The sequence below is a fragment of the Neofelis nebulosa genome, chromosome 7 (assembly GCF_028018385.1).
Source record: "Neofelis nebulosa isolate mNeoNeb1 chromosome 7, mNeoNeb1.pri, whole genome shotgun sequence".
Taxonomy (NCBI): Eukaryota; Metazoa; Chordata; class Mammalia; order Carnivora; family Felidae; genus Neofelis; species Neofelis nebulosa.
Genome location: NC_080788.1, coordinates 101081736 through 101104154, shown reverse-complemented (window position 1 = coordinate 101104154; position 22419 = coordinate 101081736). Strand labels below are relative to the sequence as shown.

General features: G+C 35.7%; 1 protein-coding gene across 5 annotated transcripts in view; it reads left to right on the top strand.

Moving 5' to 3' along the window:
• TXNDC16 (thioredoxin domain containing 16) overlaps nucleotides 1–20018 on the top strand; it is a 136784-nt gene extending 116766 nt beyond the window's left edge. For 4 of the 5 annotated variants that reach the window (XM_058739056.1, XM_058739054.1, XM_058739055.1 and 1 more), the window contains one exon: nucleotides 17934–20018. In XM_058739056.1, the coding sequence (XP_058595039.1) occupies nucleotides 17934–18202 (269 nt within the window). In that variant the 3' untranslated portion in view covers nucleotides 18203–20018. The remainder of the gene's footprint in view (nucleotides 1–17933) is intronic. The other variant, XM_058739058.1, reaches the window with a different exon arrangement.
• The last annotated feature ends 2401 nt before the right edge of the window (nucleotides 20019–22419 follow it).

Sequence of the window (22419 nt, the reverse complement as noted above, 5' to 3'; positions counted from 1 at the left end):
AAATTTATAAATAACTTATCAAACTGAACACCCAAAAAACAAATAATCCAGTTAAGATATGGCCTGAAGACATGAATAGACATTTTTCCAAAGAAGATATCCAGATGGCTAATAGACACAGGAAAAGATGCTCAACATCACTCATCATCAGGGAAATGCAAATCAAAACTACAATGAGGTATCAGTTCACACTTGTCAGAATGGCTAAAATTAACAATACACAAAACACCAGATGTTGGTGAGGATGTGGAGAAAAGAGAACCTTCTTAACATTGTTGGAAATGCAAACTGATGCAGCCACTCTGGATAACAGTATGAAGGTTCCTCTAAAAGTTAAAAATAGATCTACCCTACAATATAACAGTTACACTACTAGATATTTATCCAGACGAAATAAAAATATTGATTTGATGGGATATATGCATCTTGATGTTTATAGCAGCATTGTCAACAATAGCCACATTAGGGAAAGAGCTCAAATGTCCATCAACTGATGAATGTATAAAGAAAATGTGTGTGTGTGTCTATATATTTATATACATACATACATGCATACATACATACATATAATGGAACATTAGTCATCAAAAAAAATGAAATCTTGCCATTTGCAACAGTATGGATGGAGCTAGAGTGTATTATGCTAAGCGAAATAAGTCAGAGAAGGACAAATACCATATAATTTCACTCATGTGGAATATAAGAAATGAAACAGATGGACATAGGGAAGCAAAAAGAGAGGCAAACAATAAAACAAACTCTTAACTATAGAGAACAAATTGAGGGTTGCCGGAGAAGAGGTGGGTGGGGGGGATGGGTTAAAACAGTAATGGATATTAAGGGCACTTGTGTTGAGCACTGGGTGTTAAATGTAAGTGATGAATCACTAAGTTTTATTTCTAAAACTAATATTACACTATGTTAAGTAACTAGAATGTAAATAAAAACTTGAATCTAAAAAAAAAACTATAAAAAAGAACCCATCAGACCTGAAGAATACAATTGAAAGGAAAAAAATGTTAGAGGGAATCAAAGTAGATTAGAGAATGCAAAGAATGGATGGAAGGGTAGTGCAAATCATTCAAGCTGAAAAGCAAAAAGAAAAAAATAATTAAAATGATGATAGTTTAATAGATCTCTGAGACAACAAGCAGATGGACATTTGCATTCTGGGGGCATGGGATGCTTGAGGGAGAAAGGGGCAGAAACATTTGAAGAAATAATAGCTGAAAACTTCCCTAACGTGGGGAAAGAAATAGACATGCAGATCTAGGAAGCACAAAGAGCCCCAAGTGAATCCAAAGAGGTCCACACTAAGACATAACCATTAAAATGACAATAATTAAGGATGAAGAGAGAATCTTAAGAGCAGCAAGAGAAAATCAACTAGTCTTACGGGTATTCCCTTGTGTGTAACTCTCAGCTGATTTTTTCAGCAGAAACTCTGCAGACCAGAAGGGAATAGCATAATATAGTCAAAGTGCTGAAGGGAAAACCTTTCAACCCAGAATACTCTACTTGGCAAGGTTATCATTCACAATTGAAGGAAAGACAAAGAATTTGCCAGACAAACAAATATTAAAGGTGTTCATCACCAGTAAACCAGCCTTACAAGGAATGCTAAAGAGACTTATTTAAATGGAAAAGAAAAGGCCATAACTAGAAGGAAGTTATGAAAGGAAAAAAAATCTCACTGTTAAAAGCAGACATAAAGATAGTGGATCAGTCATTTATAACTAGAGTGAATATTAAAAGACAAAAGTAGTCAAATCTACCATCTCTAAAGTTATTAGTTAATGGACACACAAAAGAAAAAGATGCATAATATGACACCAAAGACATAAAACTTTGGGGCGGGAGAAACTACTAAACATGTAGTGCTTTTAGGATGTTTTCAAACTAAAGTGACCATCCATTTAAAATGGACTACTTTATACAGAGTGTGTTTTATATGAACCTCATGGTAACCACAAACCAAAAGCTATAATAGATACTCAAAAAATAAGGAGAAAGGAATCCTAACATTAAAGAAAGTTATCAAATCACAAGGAAAGAGGACAAGAGAATGAAGGAACATATTGGAACTACAAAAACAACTAGAAAAATGTTAACAAAATGGCAATAAGTACACACCTATCAATAATTATTTTTTTAAGATTTTATTTCTAAGTAATCTCCACACCCATTGTGGGGCTTGAATACACAATCCCAAGATCAAGTGTTGCATGCTGTACTGACTGAGCCAGCCAAGCAACCCTCAATAACTACTTTAAATTTAAGTAGGCAAAAATGTTCCAATCAAAAGACACAGAGTAACTGAATAGATGAAAAAAGTAAGGCCCATCTATATATTTCCTACAAGAGACTCACTTCAGACTTACAGATGCAGACTGAAAGTGAAAGATTGAAAAAAGGTATTTCATGCAAATGGAAACAAAATGAAGCTGGGGTAATACTTCTATCAGGAAATATAGATATTAAAACAAAGACTGTAACAAGGAACACTGAAGGGCATAACAATAACAAAGGGATCAACCCAACAAGAAGATTAACAGTTGAGGGGCGCCTGGGTGGCGCAGTCGGTTAAGCGTCCGACTTCAGCCAGGTCACGATCTCGCAGTCCGTGAGTTCGAGCCCCGCGTCAGGCTCTGGGCTGATGGCTCGGAGCCTGGAGCCTGTTTCCGATTCTGTGTCTCCCTCTCTCTCTGCCCCTCCCCCGTTCATGCTCTGTCTCTCTCTGTCCCAAAAATAAATAAAAAACGTTGAAAAAAAAAATTAAAAAAAAAAAAAAAGAAGATTAACAGTTGTAAATATCTATGCACCCAACATAGGAATACCTAATTATATAAAGCAAATATTAACAGACATAAAGGGAAAAATTGACAGTAATACAATACTAGTAGGGGACTTTTAACACTCTGGTTACTTCAATGGAAAGATCATCCAGACTGAAAATCAATAAGGAAACAGTGAGTTTGAATGACATAGTCCATTAGATGGACTTAATAGGTATATACAGAACATTTTATACAAAACAACAGAATACACATTTATTTCAAGTACATATGGAACATTCTCCAGGAAAGATGACAGGTTAGGCCACAAAACAAGTCTCAATAAACTTAAGAAGAATGAAATCATATCATGCATTTTTCCCACCACAATGGTATGAAACTAGAAATAGAAGGAAAAAAAGCTGGAAGAAAACCCCACAAACACATAGTGGTTAAACAACATATCACCAAACAACCAGTGGGTCAACAAAGAAATCAAAGAGCAAATTAAAAACAAACAAAACAAAACAAAAAAACTAGAGACAAATGAAAATGGAAACTCATGGGTTCAAAATGTTTGAGAGGCAGCAAAAATAATTTTAAGAGTGCAGTCTGTAGCAATATAGACCTACTTCAGGAACAAGAAAACTTATACACCCTTATACCTAAAGGAGCTGGAAAAAGAACAAAGCCCAAAGTTACGGAAGGAAGGAAATAATAAAGATTAGAGTGGAAATAAATGAAGTAGAGACTAAAAAAATAGTAGAAAAGATCAATGAAACTAAGGTGTGATTCTTTGGAAAGATAAACAAAATTGATAGACCTTTAGCCAGACTCATCGAGAGAGAGAGAGAGAGAAGACTCAAATACCCTCAGGATGAAAGAGAAGTTATAACACCACAGAAATACAAAGGATTATAAGGGACTACCATGAAAAATTATATGCTAAATAATTTGACAACCTAGAGGAAATGGATAAATTCCTAGAAATTTACAAACTTCCATGACCAAACCAGGAAAAAATAGGAAGTTTAAATAGACCAATTACTTCCACCAACATTGAATCAGTAATAAAAAAACTTCCAACAAATAAAAGTTCTAGACCAGATGGTTTCACAGGTGAATTCTACCAAAAATAAAGAATTAATATCTATCCTTCAAAGTATCCCAAAAGTCTAAGAGGAAAGAATTCTTCCACATTTATTCTACAAGCCCAGCATTACCCTAATACCAAAACCAGACATAGATGCTACAAGAAAAAAAAAAAAAAAAAAAAGAAAAGAAAATTACAGACCAACATCCCTGATGAACATAGATGAAAAAATCTGTAACAAAATATTAGCAAAATGAATTTAAAATATATTGAAAGCATCATTCAGCATAGTCAAATGGGATTTATTTCAGGGATGCAAGGATGGTTCAGTATCTGCAAATCAATCAACAGGCTATACCACATTAGAAAAATGAAAGATAAAAATTATGTAATCATCTCAATAGATGCAGAAAAAGCATTTGATAAAATTCAACATCTGTTCATATGAACGAACTCTCAAGAAAATGAGTACAGAGGGTATGTACCTCAATATAATAAAGGCCATATACATCAAAACCACAGCTAACATCATACTCAATGATGAAAAGTTGAAAGCTTTTCCTTTAAGATAAGGAACAAGAAAAGAAGCCCATCCACTCTCACCACTTTCCTAGCTATAGCAATCAGACAAGAAAAAAAAAAAAAATCAAAGACATTCAAATTGATAAGTGGAAGTAAAACTGTCATTATTTACAGATGACCTGATACCATATATAGAAAACCCTAAAAACTCTACCAAAAAAAACTATTAGAACTGATAAATGAATTCAATAAAGTTGGAGGATACAAAGTTAATATTCAGAAATCTTTTATGTTTCTAAATACTAATTATGAACTAACAGAAAGAGAAATTAAGCAAACAATCCATTTACATCTGCATCCAAAAAAAAAAATACGTAGGGATAAATTTAACCAAGGGGTAAAAGACCTGTACTCTGAAGACACTGATGAAAGAAATTGAAGACAACAAATGTAAAGATATACCATGCTCATGGACTGGAGGAATTAATACTGTTAATATGGCCATACTACCCAAAGCAATCTACAGATTCAATGCAGTCTGGATCAAAATACCAATAGTATTTTCACAGAACTAGAACAAATAATCCTAAAATCTGTATGGAACCACAAAAGACAGCCAAAGCAATCTTGAGAAAGAAAAACGAAGCTGGAGATATCACAATGTCAGGTTTCAAACAATATTACAAAGCTATATTAAAACAGAATGGTACTGGTACAAAAACAGACACATGGATCAATGGAACAGAAGACAGAGCCCAAAAATAAACCCACTCTTATATGGTGAATTAATCTACAGCAAATGAGGCCAGAATATACAATGGGAATTTCTTCAATAAATTGTGTTAGGAAAACTAGATAGCTACATACCAGAGAATGAAACTGGATCACTTTCTTATACCATACACAAAAATAAACTCAAAATGGATTAAAGACCTAAATGTATAAAACTCCTAAATGAAAGCATAGGCAGAGGCATCTGGGTGGCTCAGTCAGTTAAGTGTCTGACTTCAGCTCAGGTCATAATCTCATGGTTTGTGGGTTTGAGCCCCACACCAGACTCTGTGCTGACAGCTCAGAGCCTGGAGCCTGTTTTGGATTCTGTGTCTCCCTCTCTTCTCTGCCCCTCTCCTGCTAGTGCATGCACATGGTCTCTCTCTCAAAAACAAATAAACTTAAAAAAAAAAAAGCATAGGCAGTAAACTCTTGGACATCAGCCTTAGCAATATTTTTCTAGATGTCTCTCCAGGCAAGGGAAACAAAAGTAAAATAAACAGTTGTAACAATATCAACCTAAAAAGCTTTTGCACAGCAAAAGAAACTATCAGCAAATGAAAAGGGAACCTAATGAATGAGAGAAGATATTTGTAATGATACTGTAAATGATATATCTGATCAGGGGTTAATATCTAAAATATATAATGAACACATATATCTCAACACCAAGAAAACAAATAATCCAATTTAAAATGGGCAGAGGGCCTAATTAGACATTTTTCCAGATAAGACATACAAATGGCCAACAGACACATGAAAAAACGTTCAACGTCACTAATCATCAGGGAAATGCAAATCAAAACCACAATGAGATCTCACCTCATACTAGTCAGAATGGCTAGTATCAAAAAGACAAAAAATAGCATTGGCAAGGATGTGGAAAAAAGCAAACCCTTGTTCACTGTTGGTGAGAATGTAAATTGGTACAGCCACTGTGGAAAACAGTGTAGAGATTCCTCAAGAGATTAAAAATAAAATACCATGTGATTTAGTAATTTCAGTTCTGAGTATTTACCCAAAGAAATTGCAAACACTAATTTGAAAAGATATGTGCACCCCTATGTTTACTGCAGCATTATTTACATTATTTACAATAGCAAAGATATGGATGCAACCCAAGTGTCCATAGATAGATAAAGAAGTTGTGATATTTATACACAATGGAATATTGCTCATCCATAAAAAAGAATGAAATCTTGCCATTTGTGACAACGTGAATGGACCTAGAGTGATGCTAAATGAAATAAGAGAGAGGAACACAAATACTGTGTGATATCACTTACATGTAGAATCTAAAAAACATAACAGACACAGAACTGGTTTTCAGAGGGGAGGGGATTGGAGGAGGGATGGACAAAAGACAAAGCGCATTAAGAGGTACAGACTTTCAGTTATAAAATAAGTCATGGGGATGAAAAGTACATCATAGGGAATGTAGTTAATATTCTAATTTTCTATGGTGACAGATGGTAACTAGATGTATGGTGATCATTTCATAATATATATAAATGTCAAATCATTCTGTTGTAACCTGAAACTAATATTGTATGTCAACAGTACTTCAATTAAAAAAAATAAGTAAAAAAGGTGGTGATGTTCAAAGGTACAGAAACCTGAGCTCATTATCCAACCTCCTTGATTACTAATGGTGTGGCTCTAGGGAAGTCTTTGTTTCCTCCTCTGCAACTGTAAAATGAGATTAATAGTTCCTACTGTATGTCACATAATTATTTTAAAAATCAAGTAAAAGTAATGTACATAAAAATACTTTGTAAGGTGTAAAATCTGAAGTATTACCATTCTTATAGAGATCCTTTCATTCAAGGAACGTCAGTAGGGCTTTGATTCCTCAACTCAAAATTACCAAGAGGAAAGAACCAGAGTTATTTTCTTTTTAGTTTCCTGAGACTGGTGTATCTTCCATTGTAATTTTGTTAATGCCTTTGCCAAGTCACTCTTTGATTTCCATTATTTCTTTATATCAGTGTTCCTATTCTTAAATTATTCGTGCAGCCTCTGCAGCAGGAAAGAAGCAAACTGAGTAGTACTTTGGTGTATTGGGTCTTGTCTTCTGTGCTAACAGGACCTGCTGTCGTCACTCTTTGAGAGACAGATCTGAGATTGGGGTGTTGTAGCTACTCCCAGAAAAGCCTGAATCTGTAATGCAATGCCATGTGTGTCTGCTTTACTATGCTTGTTGCACATCTTAATCTCTGTAAAATTGTGACAACTTGCTGTTCTTATTTGAGATTTCCATTTAACCTTCTTCAAGTTCGTTGGCCTTTTTAGGTCTTGATTTTCTCATCTATAAAATTGGGATAAAAATTATACTTACTTCACAGGATTGTAAAGATTAAAAGAATAATGTTGGGCACACAGTAAAGGCTCAATAAACGTTAACTATTATTATCATTACTAATTTGATAAAGCATTTATTATTCATACATGATGAGAGTACAGTTTTACTTGGAATTGAAAACATTGGGACCTTTGTACAGTTTTCTTAGCAAACAGCAGAATTGAAATGCCTACCTACAGGCATTTTGCCATCATGTCAGGCCACTAGGCTGCAGTGTTTACCTTACCTAGAAATAAATATGCTAGGTATTTGTTATGTTTCAAGTTGGACTTTCCTTAAGGATAACTTAATGTCTTTAATAAACATACTTTATCTGCATTTTGCAAACAACAAACATTCTTACCTCTTACCTATTCCTTATATTGAAGAAAATATTTTAAATGTTGGTCACTCTTGAATCTGCTAACCTCACAACAGTAATTTTAAATATCAACTACAGGTGTAGCCTAAATTTAATAACCTGCCTATATACCATGTACTAGGATTTCATATAATTGAGTCTGCATGAGGAAATTATATATCAAGTATAGATAAACTGCATATGTATTTATGCAAATTTTTCTTGGAGCTTTTAATCCGCCTCTGGAAATTTAAATTTATATGAATTTCCTAAGCTTTTAAAGGTATTTATTTCATTTATGAGACATGCTCAAGTTTGTATTTTATCAACATTATTTTTTTTCATGTTAATAGTATAGAGATTCTTTCACTGGAATTTATTTTTTAAAGGCTTACTTGCACATTTCCTTATTTTATTTCTCAAAATATTATTTTAAATGGGCAACTACACTCTAATTTTTTTATTGTAAAGTATGTCTACTAAATGGAGAAGAGTTAGCGAATTTACTTATATGTTATCAGATTAAATCAGTTTTTCTCTTCTGACCAATGTTTTAAAATAATGTTCAAATTCACTACCATGAAACCTATCTAAGACACTATCCAATCACTCTTTATAGTACAATTGATTCTATCACAATTTTTAAGTATTCCTGTCTATAGTTATTTTTATAAAATGAACTTGTTTTCATAAAGTGTATGGAAACTAAATCAAAAGCTTCAAAAACATCTATAGATGGATACTTGGGTTGCATCCATATCTTCACTATTGTAAATAATGCTGCAATAAACACAGGGTGCATGTATCTTTTCAAATTAGTGTAAATACTAGTACCGGAATTATTGGATCATATGGTATTTCCATTTTTATTTTTTTTATTTTTATTTTTTTTTTATTTTTTAAAATTTATGTCCAAATTAGCATATAGAGAAACAATGATTTCAGGAGTAGATTCCTTAATACCCCTTACCCATTTAGCCCATCCCCCCTCCCACAACCCCTCCAATAACCCTCAGTTTGTTCTCCATATTTATGAGTCTCTTCTGTTTTGTCCCCCTCCCTGTTTTTATATTATTTTTGTTTCCCTTCCCTTATGTTCATCTGTTTCTGTCTCTTAAAGTCCTCATATGAGTGAAGCCATATGATTTTTGTCTTTCTCTGACTAATTTCACTTAGTATAATACCCTCGAGTTCCATTCACATAGTTGCAAATGGCAAGATTTCATTCTTTTTGATTGCCGAGTAATACTCCACTGTATATATGTGTACATACCACATTTTCTTTATCCATTTGTCAATCGATGGACATTTGGGCTCTTTCCATACTTTGGCTATTGTTGATAGTGCTGCTATAAACATGGGGGTGCATGTGTCCCTTTGAAACAGCACACCTGTATCCCATGGATAAATGCCTAGTAGTGCAATTGCTGGGTCGTAGGGTAGTTCTATTTTTAGTTTTTTGAGGAACCTCCATACTGTTTTCCAGAGTGGCTGCACCAGCTTGCATTCCCACCAACAATACAAAAGAGATCCTCTCTCCACATCCTCACCAACATCTATTGTTGCCTGAGTTGTTCATGTTAGCCATTCTGACAGGTGTAAGGTGGTATCTCCTTGTGGTTTTCATTTGTATTTCCCTGATGATGAGTGATGTCGAGCATTTTTTCATGTGTTGGTTGGCCATCTGGATGTTTTCCTTGGAGAAGTGTCTGTTCATGTCTTTAGCCCGTTTCTTCACTGGATTGTTTTTTGGGTGTTGAGTTTGATAAGTTCTTCATAGATTCTGGATACTAACCCTTTATCTGAAATGTCATTTGCAAATAGCTTCTCCCATTCTGTCGGTTGCCTTTTAATTTTGCTGATTGTTTCCTTTGCTTTTAATAAAAAGCAGAAGCTTTTTATTTTGATGAGGTCCCAGTAGTTCATTTTTGCTTTTGTTTCCCTTGCCTCTAGAGACGTATTGAGTAAGAAGTTGCTGCAGCCACGATCAAAGAGGTTTTTGCCTGCTTTCTCCTCAAGGATTTTGATGGCTTCCTGTCTTACATTGAGGTCTTTCATCCATTTTGAGTTTATTTTTGTGTATGGTGTAAGAAAGTTGTCCAGGTTCATTCTTTTGCATGTTGCTGTCCAGTTTTCCCAGCACCACTGTCTTTATTCCATTGGATATTCTTTCCTGCTTTGTAAAAGATTAGTTGGCCATACATTTGTGGGTCCATTTCTAGGTTCTCTATTCTGTTCCATTGATCTGAGTGTCTGTTCTTGTGCCATCCATTTAAATTTTTTGAGATGTTTTCCAATGTTTTCCACATTGGCTGAACCAGTTTACATTCCCACCAATACTCCACACGGGTTCTTTTTTTTCCACATGCTCACCAACATGTATGGACTTAAAGGGTATTGCACTAAGGGAAATAAGTCAGAGAGAGACAAATACCATATGCTTCCACTTCTATGTGGAATCTGAAGAACAAAACTAATGAACAAGGAAAAAGCCTAGACGTATAACTACAGAGAACAAACTGATGGTTGCCTGAGAGGAAGGTAAAGGGGGGGATGGGAAAAAACAGGTGAAGGTAAGTGGGAGATACAGGCTTCCAGCTATGTAATGAATAAGTCATGGGGATGGAAAGGTATAGCATAGGGAATATAGTCAATGCTATTTTAATGGAATTACGTGGTGAGAGATGGTAACTACACTTATGGTGAGTGTAGCATAACATAAAAATTTATTGAATCAATATGTTACACACCTGAACGTAATATAACTGTGTGTGTCAAATACACTGAAATTTAAGAAAAAAAATTTTCAAAAACGAAATGCTTTAAAATGTAAAGGAATACTTGTCTAAACAATAAACGTGTTTGTTCCAAAAAAAATTTTCTGTAATGATTCATAAGAAATAGTTGCAGGGGAACTTCTTGGGAAAATGACAAGAAGATCCTAAATTTACCTCATCCCATGGATACAACTAGATAACACCCACATCAATGTAAAAACCCAGAAAATTGACTCAAAAACTGTCAGAATAGACTCTTCACAGCTAATTGTAGACAAGGGGCGGCAAAGAAGGTATAAAGGGCAGAGACATGGTGGGCAGCTAAAGAGACCCACAAGACTATCCTCAGGAGAGAGAGACCCTGCAGGCTCACAGAGGAAAGAGAAACAGACCCTCACACAAAACACTACAGTCATGGGAAACCCACATGGGGAAGACAAACCCCCACATTTTGGCTTTGAAAACCAGAGAAGCCTAATTTTATAAGTTCTTACAACCAGCAGGGCTTAACACTTAGAATGTTAAAATTTAGTGGGTTCTCTGGGAGAACTTGGAGGGTGGAGTCCCCACCCTTAAAGAGCATAATAAACAGCCAAACAGAGATACAGAATATAAGAAGCAGTTTGAAAAACACTTGGGGTATATCAGAAGGAGATTTATTTATTAATCTCAGTGTGTGCTGGGGGTGGCAGGGATCTCTAGGAGACTTCTCTAGGAAGCAAAAGGAGCTGGCAGGCACCACTTCCCTCCCCTGCCCGCCCCCTAGCCTAGATACATGACACCTGGGGGAAACAGCTCAGTGCCAACACTCTCCACCTAACTTACTAATCCTCCTTTGCATTCTCCAGTGGACATGCCCCTCCAATATGCCTTTGGCTGGAGCCTATCCAAAGTGCTGCCACAAGCATGGCAGTGTACCAGCAGCTGTGACAGGGACCAGCACCACTTCAGAGTGGTCCAGCTGGTCTTGGAGAGAGAAGAAGATAACCACAAACACCAGTCCAAATGCAGCCCCTGCAGTGGGCTGGGGGAAACCAGTTGGTCAGACTGCAGGCCCCACCCACCAACAGAAGCTCCTCAGGGGACAACACAGGGAAAGTGCCCTGTGCTACTGCATCTCTGGCAAATACCTGTTCTGGCTCAGCTGAAGCCCAAGGTGGCCCCAGACTGGCCCACTAACAACACAGGGATTGTCCTGTCCACAGCAGGCAGAGTCATTGCAGACAACTGCACTGAAGCAAAAGTGGCTCAACTACAATAGGCACAACAACAACATTCATGAAGCACCAGGTTCTGGTGAACAGGGGACCCTGGAATCCAGGGCACTACAGTACCTCTTCTTCACAAGGCCACTATTTTCAAAAGCAGGAGACATACCTGACTTTCCTAACACAATGAAACAGAGTTCGAAAAAATGAGACAGAAGAATATGTCCCAAATGAAAGAACAGAACAAAAATCACAGCAAGAGAGCTAAACAAAATGGAAATAAGTCATATGCCTCACAGAGAATTTAAAGTAATGGTCATAAAGATACTTGCTAGACTTGAGAAAAGAGTGGAGGACCTCAGTGAGACCTTTAACAAAGATCTATAAAACAAAAAAGAATCAATCAGAGATTAACTCAATAGCAAAGTAAAAATACACTAGATGGAATAAACAGAAGACTAGAAGAAGCAGAAGAATGGATTGGCAACTTGGAGGAAAGCAATTAAGCTGAAAGAAAAAATAATGAAAAATGAAAATAGACATAAGGAACTCAGTGACACCATCAAGTGTAATAACATTTGCATTATAGGGATCTCAGAAAGAGAAGAGAGAGAAAAGCAGGCAGAAAATTTATGTGAAGAAATAACAGCTGAAAACTTTCCAAACCTGGGAAAAGAAACAAATGTAGATCCAGGAGGCACAGAGAGCCCCCAACAAAATCAACCTAAGGAGGTCTGCACCAAGACACGTAATTAAAATGGCAAAAAGTACTGGTAGAGAATTTTAAAAGCAGCAAGAGAAAAGAAAACAGTTACTACAAGGGAAATCCCATAAGGCTGTCAGATTTTTCAGCAGGAATCTTGCAGGCTGCAAGAGAGTGGCATGGTATATTCAAAGTGCTGAAAGGAGAATCTCTGGTGCCAAGAATATCTAGTGAAGCTGTCATTTAGAGTAGAATGAGAGGGGGTGCCTGGGTGGCTCAGTCAGTTAAGCATCTGACTTCAGCTTGGGTCATGATCTCACAGTTTGTGGGTTCGAGTCCCGCCTCGGGCTCTGTGCTGAGAGCCTAGAGCCTACTTCAGATTCTGTCTCCCTCTCTCTCTGCCCCTCCTCCACTCACCGTCTCTTTCTGTCTCTCAAAAAATGAGTAAAAACGTTTAAAAATATTTTTAGAATAGAAGGAGAGTTTCCCAGATAAACAAAAGTTAAAAGAATTCGTGACCATTAAAATAGCCCTATGAAAAATATTAAACAGGACTCTTTGGGTGGAAAGGAAAGCCCATGAGCAGGAGTAAGAAAAGTAGGAAGCACAAGAGCAGTAAAATTAAGTTTATATGTAAAAATCTGGAGATTCACAAAATAAAAGGATGTAAAGTATGACATCATATACTTAAAACATGGGAAGAGTAAAGGATGGGTTCAAACTTAATATAGACTTAATATAGACTACACTACTATATGCATAAGATGTTACATATATATACCTAATGGTAACAACAAGTCAAAAACTAGTAACAGATATGCAAAAAAAGAGAGACAGAGACAGAGAGAGAAGGGAATCCAAGTATATCACTAAAGAAACCCAGTAAATCATGAGAGAATAAAGCAAGAGAATAAAGGAACAAAGAACTACTAAAACAACCATAAAACAAGTATCAAATGGCAGTAAATGCATACCTATGAATAATTACCTTGAATGTAAATGGACTAAATGCTACATTCAAAAAGACAGAATGAGGGAATGGATTAAAAACAGCAAGACCCATCTATATGCTACCTATAAGAGACTCATTTCAAACCTAAAGACACATGGAGATTGAAAGTGAACCGACAGAAAAGCATTTATCATGCAAATGGAAGTGAAAAGAAAGCCAGGGTAGCAATAGGTATATAATACAAAATAGACTTTAAAACAGATTATAACAACAGACCAAAAAAAGGACACTATATATTCATTAAAAAAACAATCCAAGAAGATATAAACAATGATAAATATTTATACATCAACATGGGAGCACCCAAATACATAAAGCAGCTAATAACAAACATAAAGCAAGTAAATGAGAGTAATACAATAATAGTAGGGAACTTTAACACCTCACATCAATGGATAGATCACCCAAACAGAAAATCAACAAGGAAACATTGGCTTTGGATGACACATTGGACCAGATGGATCTAACAGATATTCAGAACATTCTATCCTAAAACAGCAGAATTCACATTCTCTTCAAGTGCACATGAAACATTCTCCAGAATAGAGCACATATTAGGCCACACAACAAGTCTCAATAAATTAAAAAAGACTGAAGTCATAATACTATGTGTCTATTCTGACCACAACTCTATGAAACTAGAAGTCAGTTACAAGAAAAAATATGGAAGAACACAACTACCTGGAGGTTAAGTAACATGCTATTAAACAATGAATGGGCCAACCAAGAAATCAAAAAGGAAATAAATACAGAGAGAATGGAAATAAATATAGACAGACAACAAAAATGAAAACATAATGGTCCAGAATCTTTGGGATGCAGCAAAAGTTGTTCTAAAAGGGAAGTTTAGAGCAATACAGGCCCACCTCAAGAAGCAAGAAAAATCTCTAATCTTTCACCTAAAGAAACTAGAAAAAGAACAAACAAAACCCAAAACCAGTAGAAGGAAGGAAATAATAAAGATCAGAGCCCATATAAAGTACAGAAAAGCTAAAAAAAAAAAAAAAAAAAAAAAAAAATCAGTGAAACCAGGAGCTAGTCCTTTGAAAAGATCAACAAAATTGATAAACCTTTAGCCAGATCATGGGAGGAAAAAAAAAGTGAGAGGACTCAAACACATAAAATCAGAAATGATAGAGGCAAAATAACAATCGACACCACAGAAATACAAAGGATTATAAGAGAATATTATGAAAAATCATATGCTATCAAATTGGACAACTTAGAAGAAATAGACAAATTCCTACACCTAGAACCTCCCAGAACTGAATCAGGGAGAAACAAAAATTGAACAGACTGATTATCAGCAATGAAAATGAGTCAATAATCAAAGACTCCCAACAAACAAAAATCCAGGACCAGACAGCTACACAGGTGAATTCTACCAAACATTTAAGGAAGTTAATACCTTGTTCTCAAAATATTCCAAAAAATAGAAGAGTAAGGAAAGCTTTCAAATTCATTCTAGGAGGCCAGCATTACCACGATATCAAAATCAGATAAAGACCCTACAAAAAGGAACTATAGGCCAAAGCTCTGATGAAGATAGATACAAAAATCCTCAACAAAATATTAGCAAACAGTATTCAAAAATACATTAAAAAAATCATTCACCATGATCAAGTGGGATTTATTCCTGGGATGCAAGGATGGTTCAATATCCACGAATTATCATCAGTGTGATGCATCACATCAACAAGACCAAGGATAAAAACCATATGATCACTTCAGTAGATGCAAAAAAAAAAAAAAAATTCACAAATCGTAACATGCATTCATGATAAAAAGTCTCAACAAAGTAAGTTTACAGGGAACATACCTCAACATAATAAAGTCTGTATATGAAAAACCTACAGTTAACATCACTGAACTCAGTGAAAAATTGAGAGCTTTTCCTCTAAGAGTAGGAAAAAGAAAGGATGTCCATTGTCACCTCTTTTATTCAGCATGGTACTAGAAGTCCTAACCACAGCAATGAGACAAAAAGAAAAGGCATCCATATTGCTAAGGAAGAAGTAAATCTGTCACTATTTGTAGATGACATGATCCTGTATGTAGAGAACCCTAAAGACTCCGTTAAAAAACTGATCAATGAATTCCATAAGGTTGCAAGATACAAAGTCAATATATTGAAATCCATTGCATTTCTGTACAGTAACAATGAAGTAGTAGAAAGAGATAGTAAGAAAACAATCCCGTTTAAAATTTCACCAAAAATAATAAAATACCTAGAAGTAAACTTAACCAAGGAGGTAAAAGAACTATACTATGAAAACTATAAAACATTGATGAAACAAAGACAACATAAACAAATGGAAAGATGTGCCATGCTTGTGGGTTAGAAGAATTAGTATTGTTAAAATGTCCATACTACCCAAAGCAATCTTCAGATTTTAATGTAATCCCAAACCAAATAGCAATATCATTTTTCACAGAACTAGAACAGCCCTAAAATGTGTATGGAACCAGAAAAAAAGACCCTGAAACAGCTAAAGCAATCTCGTGAAAGAATAAAATTGGAGGTATCACAATCCCAGATTTCAAGATGTACTACAAAGCTGTGGTAACCACAACAGTATGGTACTGGCATAAAAATAGACACACAGATCAATGAAACAGAATAGATAGCCCAAAAATAAACCTGCAATCATGTGGTCAATTAATCTTTGACAAAGGAGGTGAGAATATGTAATGAGAAAAAGATAGTCTCTTCAACAATGGTGTTGGGAAACTGGACAGCTACATGCAAAAGAATGAAACTGGACTTTCTCACACCACACACAAAAATAAACTCGAAATGGATTAGGACTTAAATGTGATGCCTGAAACCATAAAAATTCTAGAAGAGAGCAAAGGGAATAACCTCTTTGACATTGCCCATAGCAACATTTTTCTAATAATGTCTCCTAGGGCAAGGGAAACAAAAGCAAAAATAAACTATTGGGACCCACCAAAATAAAAAGCTTCTGCATAGCATAGGAAACAATCAACAAAACTAAAAGTCTACTGAATGGGAGAAGACATTCACAAATGACATGTCTGAGAGAGGGTTAATATCCAAAAAATATAAAGAACTTATGCAACTCAGCACCAAAAAACCAAATAATGCAATTAAAATATGGGCAGAAGACATGAACAGATAGTTCTCCAAAGAAGACATCCAGATGGTCAACAAACCCATGGAAAGATGCTCAACATCACTAATCATCAGAGAAATGCAAATCAAAACCATAATGAAATATCACCTCACACCTGTCAGGATGGCTAAAATAAAAAACACAAGAAACAACAAGTATTGATGAGGATGCAGAGAATAAGGAACCCTCATGCATTGTTGGGGGATTACAAACTGGAGCATCCCCTTTCGAAAACAGCATGGAGGGTCTCCAAAAAATTTAAAAAAAATAGAAGACCGTATGATTCAGTAATTCCACTATAGGGTATTTACCCATGAAATATGAAAATGCTAATTCAAAAAGATATATGCAGCATTTATGTTTATTGCAGCATTATTTACAACAGCCAAACTATGGAAGCAAGCTGTTTATTGATAGATAAATGGATAATGAGGATGTGGTATATATATATACAATGGAATATTACTCAGCCATAAAGAAATAATGAAGTCTTGCCATTTGCAACAGCATGGATGGACCTAGAAGTTATAATGCTAAATGAAATAAGTCAGAGAAAAACAAATACCATATGGTTTCACTCATATGTGGAATTTAAAAAAACAAAACAAATTGAAGAAAAAAAGAGACAAACCAAAAAACAGACTCTTAATTACAGAGAACAAACTGATGATTACCAGAGGGAAGGTGGGTGGAGGGATGGGTGAACTAGGTAAAGGGATTAAGAGTACACTTAGCAAGATGAGCAGAGAGTAATGTGTAGAATTGATGAATCACTATATTGTATACCTGAAACTAATAAAACACTATGTTATTTATACTGGAATTTAAAAAAAATTTCAGTTTTTTGGGATAAAGTTGGGTAAGGTGGGAAACAGGAGGATTTTTCATTTTAACTTGTATCTGTATGTAATCTCATTACCACATTGCTATTTTTTTTTTTTTTTTAACCTCAACAAGGGTTAACTAGCAGGGAGATTCTGGACCTAATTTTTTTCTATTGATACTAACTTTTATTTAGAATAGAATAGTTTGCAAATATAATATAAAAAATGAAAATGGCTAGTAATGACAGATGTATCAAGTTTCTTAGACAATGGCAAAATCTAGTTTTGTTTAGATAAGTAAAAACTGATAAAGCCTTTACTCTTACACATATATTTTTCAAAATAAAATATTTTATAGTGTAACTGTATGATGATGTTATTATTAACCTTTGGTTGTATCTTCCTTCCAGCAATTTTACCTGCTCAGGAATGGAAACCTCCTCTTCCTGCTTATGATTTTCTAAGTATGATGGATGCCGCAGCATCTCAACATCCCACAAGGAAAGAGCCTGAGTGTACAAAAGAAACTAACATGCAAAAGAATGATAAAAAACAACATGAAGATAAATCAACAATCAGAAAAGAACCAGTCGAAACACTGAGAATAAAGCATTGGAATAGAAGTAATTGGTTTAAAGAAGGAGACAAATCATTTAGGCATGACAATAAAGAATTGTGATGCTCAAAAGAGTTATAAGCTGGTTTCATAGGGCTGTGGAGAGCTTTACAAAGTCTTTGTAGCTTATTTGGTAGACTGAAGAATTTATTATAAATTAATACTAAATCACTTCCAGTCTCTAGGCCATTGTTGTCCAATGGAAATACAATGTGAGCCATATATGTAACTTAGAATTTTATAGTAGCACCTTTAAAAAAAGTAAAAGTAGATGAAATTCATTTTAATATTTCACCAAATATACCCAAACTAGCTCAGTTAACATAAAAATTATGATATTTTTACATTCTTTTTTTCTGTCAAGTCTTCAAAATCCAGTGCGTATTTCACCCTCACTATACATCTCCCTTCCGATGTGACTAGTGACTGACTACTGTATTGGATGTTCAGCTCTAGACAAAAACTGGTATAATTAATTTAACTCGGGTCTAGCCATGATATATTTTGAATTAGAATAAAAATTTAACTCTAGGTTAATCATAGTTGACTTCAGAGTGTTATCATACAGCTGGAAGTTGTATTTGCTTTGTTGTAGACATGATGTTAAAACCAGTGTTTTTAAACCAAGGAGTTTTGCCCCAAGGGGACATTTTGCAATGTCAAGAGACATTTTTGCTTGTGACTAGGGGTATTACTAGCATCTAGGGGTGGGTAGAGGCCACGGATGCTGCTAGATACCCTATCATGCATTGGACAGCCCCTCACAACAAAGAATTATCCTGCCCAAATATCAGTAGCGCCAAGGTTGAGTAATCTTGTTTGAAACTAACCTGTGGTAGAATGTTCTTATTCTGCTTAGTTATATTTGAAAAAAATCTTGGATATTAAAGATAAATACATATTAGGTGGTCTTATCCCAATTGTATCTGAACACAACCATATCTTTTATTATAAATTCTTTTTTATATTTTTGAACAGTAATGAGAGAACACTAAAAAGGACTCAGGATGAGATGTATACACACACACACACACACACACACACAATTATATACATTATATATAGTTATGTATGATAATCTATAAACCTTGTATGTTTATAATATATAAAAATGTATATAAGAGAATCTTAAAACCTCTTAATTCTACAAGTTATATTGCTAAGTTGAAGAGAATTTAAACATTCTGCTATCCTCTTCACAAAAAGCTCCCCGATCTAAGCCATGTGTGAAATGTACCTTTGTAAGCTTTGGAAAAATCAACTGGTCTCCCTCATCTATATAATGGAGAGGAGAAGCCATAGAGCCTCATCTATATAATGAGAGGGAAAGATTAGCCAAAAAATTTTTCATTCCAAAAGCACTTACTTGTCAGGGTGATCTGTTTGTAACAGTTTGTCTCATTTTTGCTTGGTGCATATTTTTGAGACATTTGTTGAGAACATCGTACTTTGCACTCCACTATATTTCTCCCTTTTAATACCTCCTTGGGGTATCTGGTTCTTGAAATTTTCTGCACATACAGTTTGCCTAGTACAATTGGGTTCATAAATAGAATCTTAAAAAGCAAAAATAGCTATATTTCATTGTAACATAGATCATTTGCTACTGTTACCAGCCCCTTCTTGATATTTTTCCTGTAGCATGTAGTGGATATTATTTCAGTTCATTCTCATTTGTTTTCATTTCTAACATGGGAGATATGAGAATGAACTCTAATTATAGTTGTAGCAATAAAATAACACTAGCCTAACCATTAGAAAATGCTTATTAACTATAAGCACACAGAAACATAAAATCGATTATTGTACCATACCCAATTTGACAGTTGTTGACATGTTCTTTTAATAATTTCAAATAAAGTATCTAGATTTCAGGCTACCTATGTTCAAAATCTTCCTTTGACCTCTGTCATGCCCTCTGTTGGACCTGTATCAATGGATACTGTATTATCAATTGACCTGTATTACCCTGTATCAATTGGGTTTCTTTGGTTGCAGGTAACAGAAACTTAAGCAAAATGGGAATATTGGGTAATTCACAGAGTTAGAGAAAAAATTAAGCCACATTTTAAGAAGATGGGAACCAAGGCTGTTCTAGGATTGATGTATGAGAAACTAACAGCTCAGTGATGAATCAGTTCCAACTGCTTTTCTATCTTTTGTGACTCAGGGCATCCTGGGAAACTTGGATAGGGGAAGAGTGGGCACTTTAGTTGGGAGCCCTAACCAGACTTTCACAATGCAGAAGAGGTAAATCTCACAAAAGAAATCTAGATTCTGGGGGCACGTGGGTGGCTCAGTCAGTTGGTGTTCAACTCTTGATTTCAGCTCAGATCATGATCTCCCAATTCATGAGATGGAGCCCTACATCAGGCTCTGCATGACAGCATGGAGCCTGCTTGGGATTCTGTCTCTTCCTCTCTCCTGCCCCTCCCCTTGTGCTCTCTTCCTCAAAGTAAATAAGTAAACATAAAAAAAAAAAAAAAGAAGAAAAGAAAAAAATCTAGATTCTGTTTACCAGAAAGTGAGAGTGAATGTAGTGAGTTTTCTCACAATACCACTTGCTGTTCTTCTATCTGTTCTTTGTATCCTTTTCAGGGTTTTCTGTCATATACTCCTGTTCATTTTTGAGAGCTTCAAAAGCCCTCTCTCTAACACCAAGCGGTTATAGTTTTCCTAAATGTTGCCCCCACACACACCCTGGTCTTCTAGAAGACTTGGTGGCCACTTGACATGTACATTCTGCAGAATGTCTCATGAATCAGATTCTTTCACCCTCTCTGGCCTCACCTATGCTGGAAGGTCAACATTCTTAGTCCATTGCTTCCAGCTCTGTGATGAAACATCCCATGGACAGTTTTTCAAAATTCTTAGAGTTCCTCGTCTGAGCTTATGCTGCTTTAAAAAGCTAAACATGTACATTAGCAGAACAATAGACTTTACAAATCAGTAAGTGTCTATCTTTGGCAATAGAAAATAATCAAATAGGTATACCTTGGGAGCTGTGTCTCCCCTTAAGATGTAGAAAGCTGCAAGAGAATGTTACCCCATCCTAACAAGAAATCATAATTAAAAATTTTTTAATGTTTATTTTTGAGAGAGAAAGAGACACAACATGAGCAGGGGAGGGGCAGAGTGAGAGGGAGACACAGAATCTGAAGGAGGTTCCAGTCTCTGAGCTGTCAGCACAGAGCCTGATGCAGGGCTGGAACCCACAAACCACAAGATCATGTCCTGAGCTCTGAAGTCAGATGCTCTAACAACTGAACCACCCAGGTGCCCCATAAATCATAATTTTCCTTAACACCCATCAGAGAAGGTAACCAAAGGAACTCAACAAGACCTTTCAAGGGGAGACAGGATACATGAATGGTTTCCCCTTTGGCAGAGAATAGAATATTAAAGCAGAAAGATATATATATCTTTGGAAGAGTCTAAGATTTTACTTTACTTTCAAATTATAAGTTAGTGTGCCACAGTTTCCTGAATCAGAGAAAAAGGACTTTATTACTCACTGTAATAGCATTTATCAGAGGGTCAGTATTTGTACTAGATCTCTGATCCCCAATCCCACAGTGCCATCAGAAGAGGGCCAGGTGAAACCTATATAGGCAGTGGGTTGCACTGCAAGGGAGGAACCCTGAGCTCAGAGAACCTAAATATTTTGTAATAGGTATTAAGCATGCTTGCCCTTAGCTCTCGAGGGAGACGTCTTTATGACAGTAGACAGTAATCAAACCTATCTGTATTTTCCCAGGCTGAAAAGGTGGTCCAAAATGAAGTCAGTGCTTCTATTCATAAATCACTTGGAAATAGGAGACCCTGGAAGAATTGTCTTCCAAAAGGAATCACCTGAATTTTTAGAGTATTCTTTAAAGGCTGAATGTGGATTAAAATATACCCTTAGAATAAGTGGGAGCCCTGATATGACAGTAATTAACATTCATTCATCCAGGGTTTCCTTCCTATAAATCTCCACTGGGTACTAATGAGAACCCCTAGGGAAGGAGCTTGGTAGGAAGAGATCCCTCAGGGACAAAACATGCAGGTAATGGTTGATGGAATGGTATTGCATGACAGACGTGAAACACTACTCACTTCCTCAGACCTTTCTCTGGTATAAGAAAGCAATTAGACACTGGTGGAGACAGAGCAAACCTTCCTGCATCCAGGGCCCATTGCCTCTGGGGAAGGGGTAAGTACAAAACTTTTTGCCCTTGGAGAGAGGCAGGATCCTCTTAGGCCCAGGATCCTACCCCAATACCAAGCAGAAATCTATT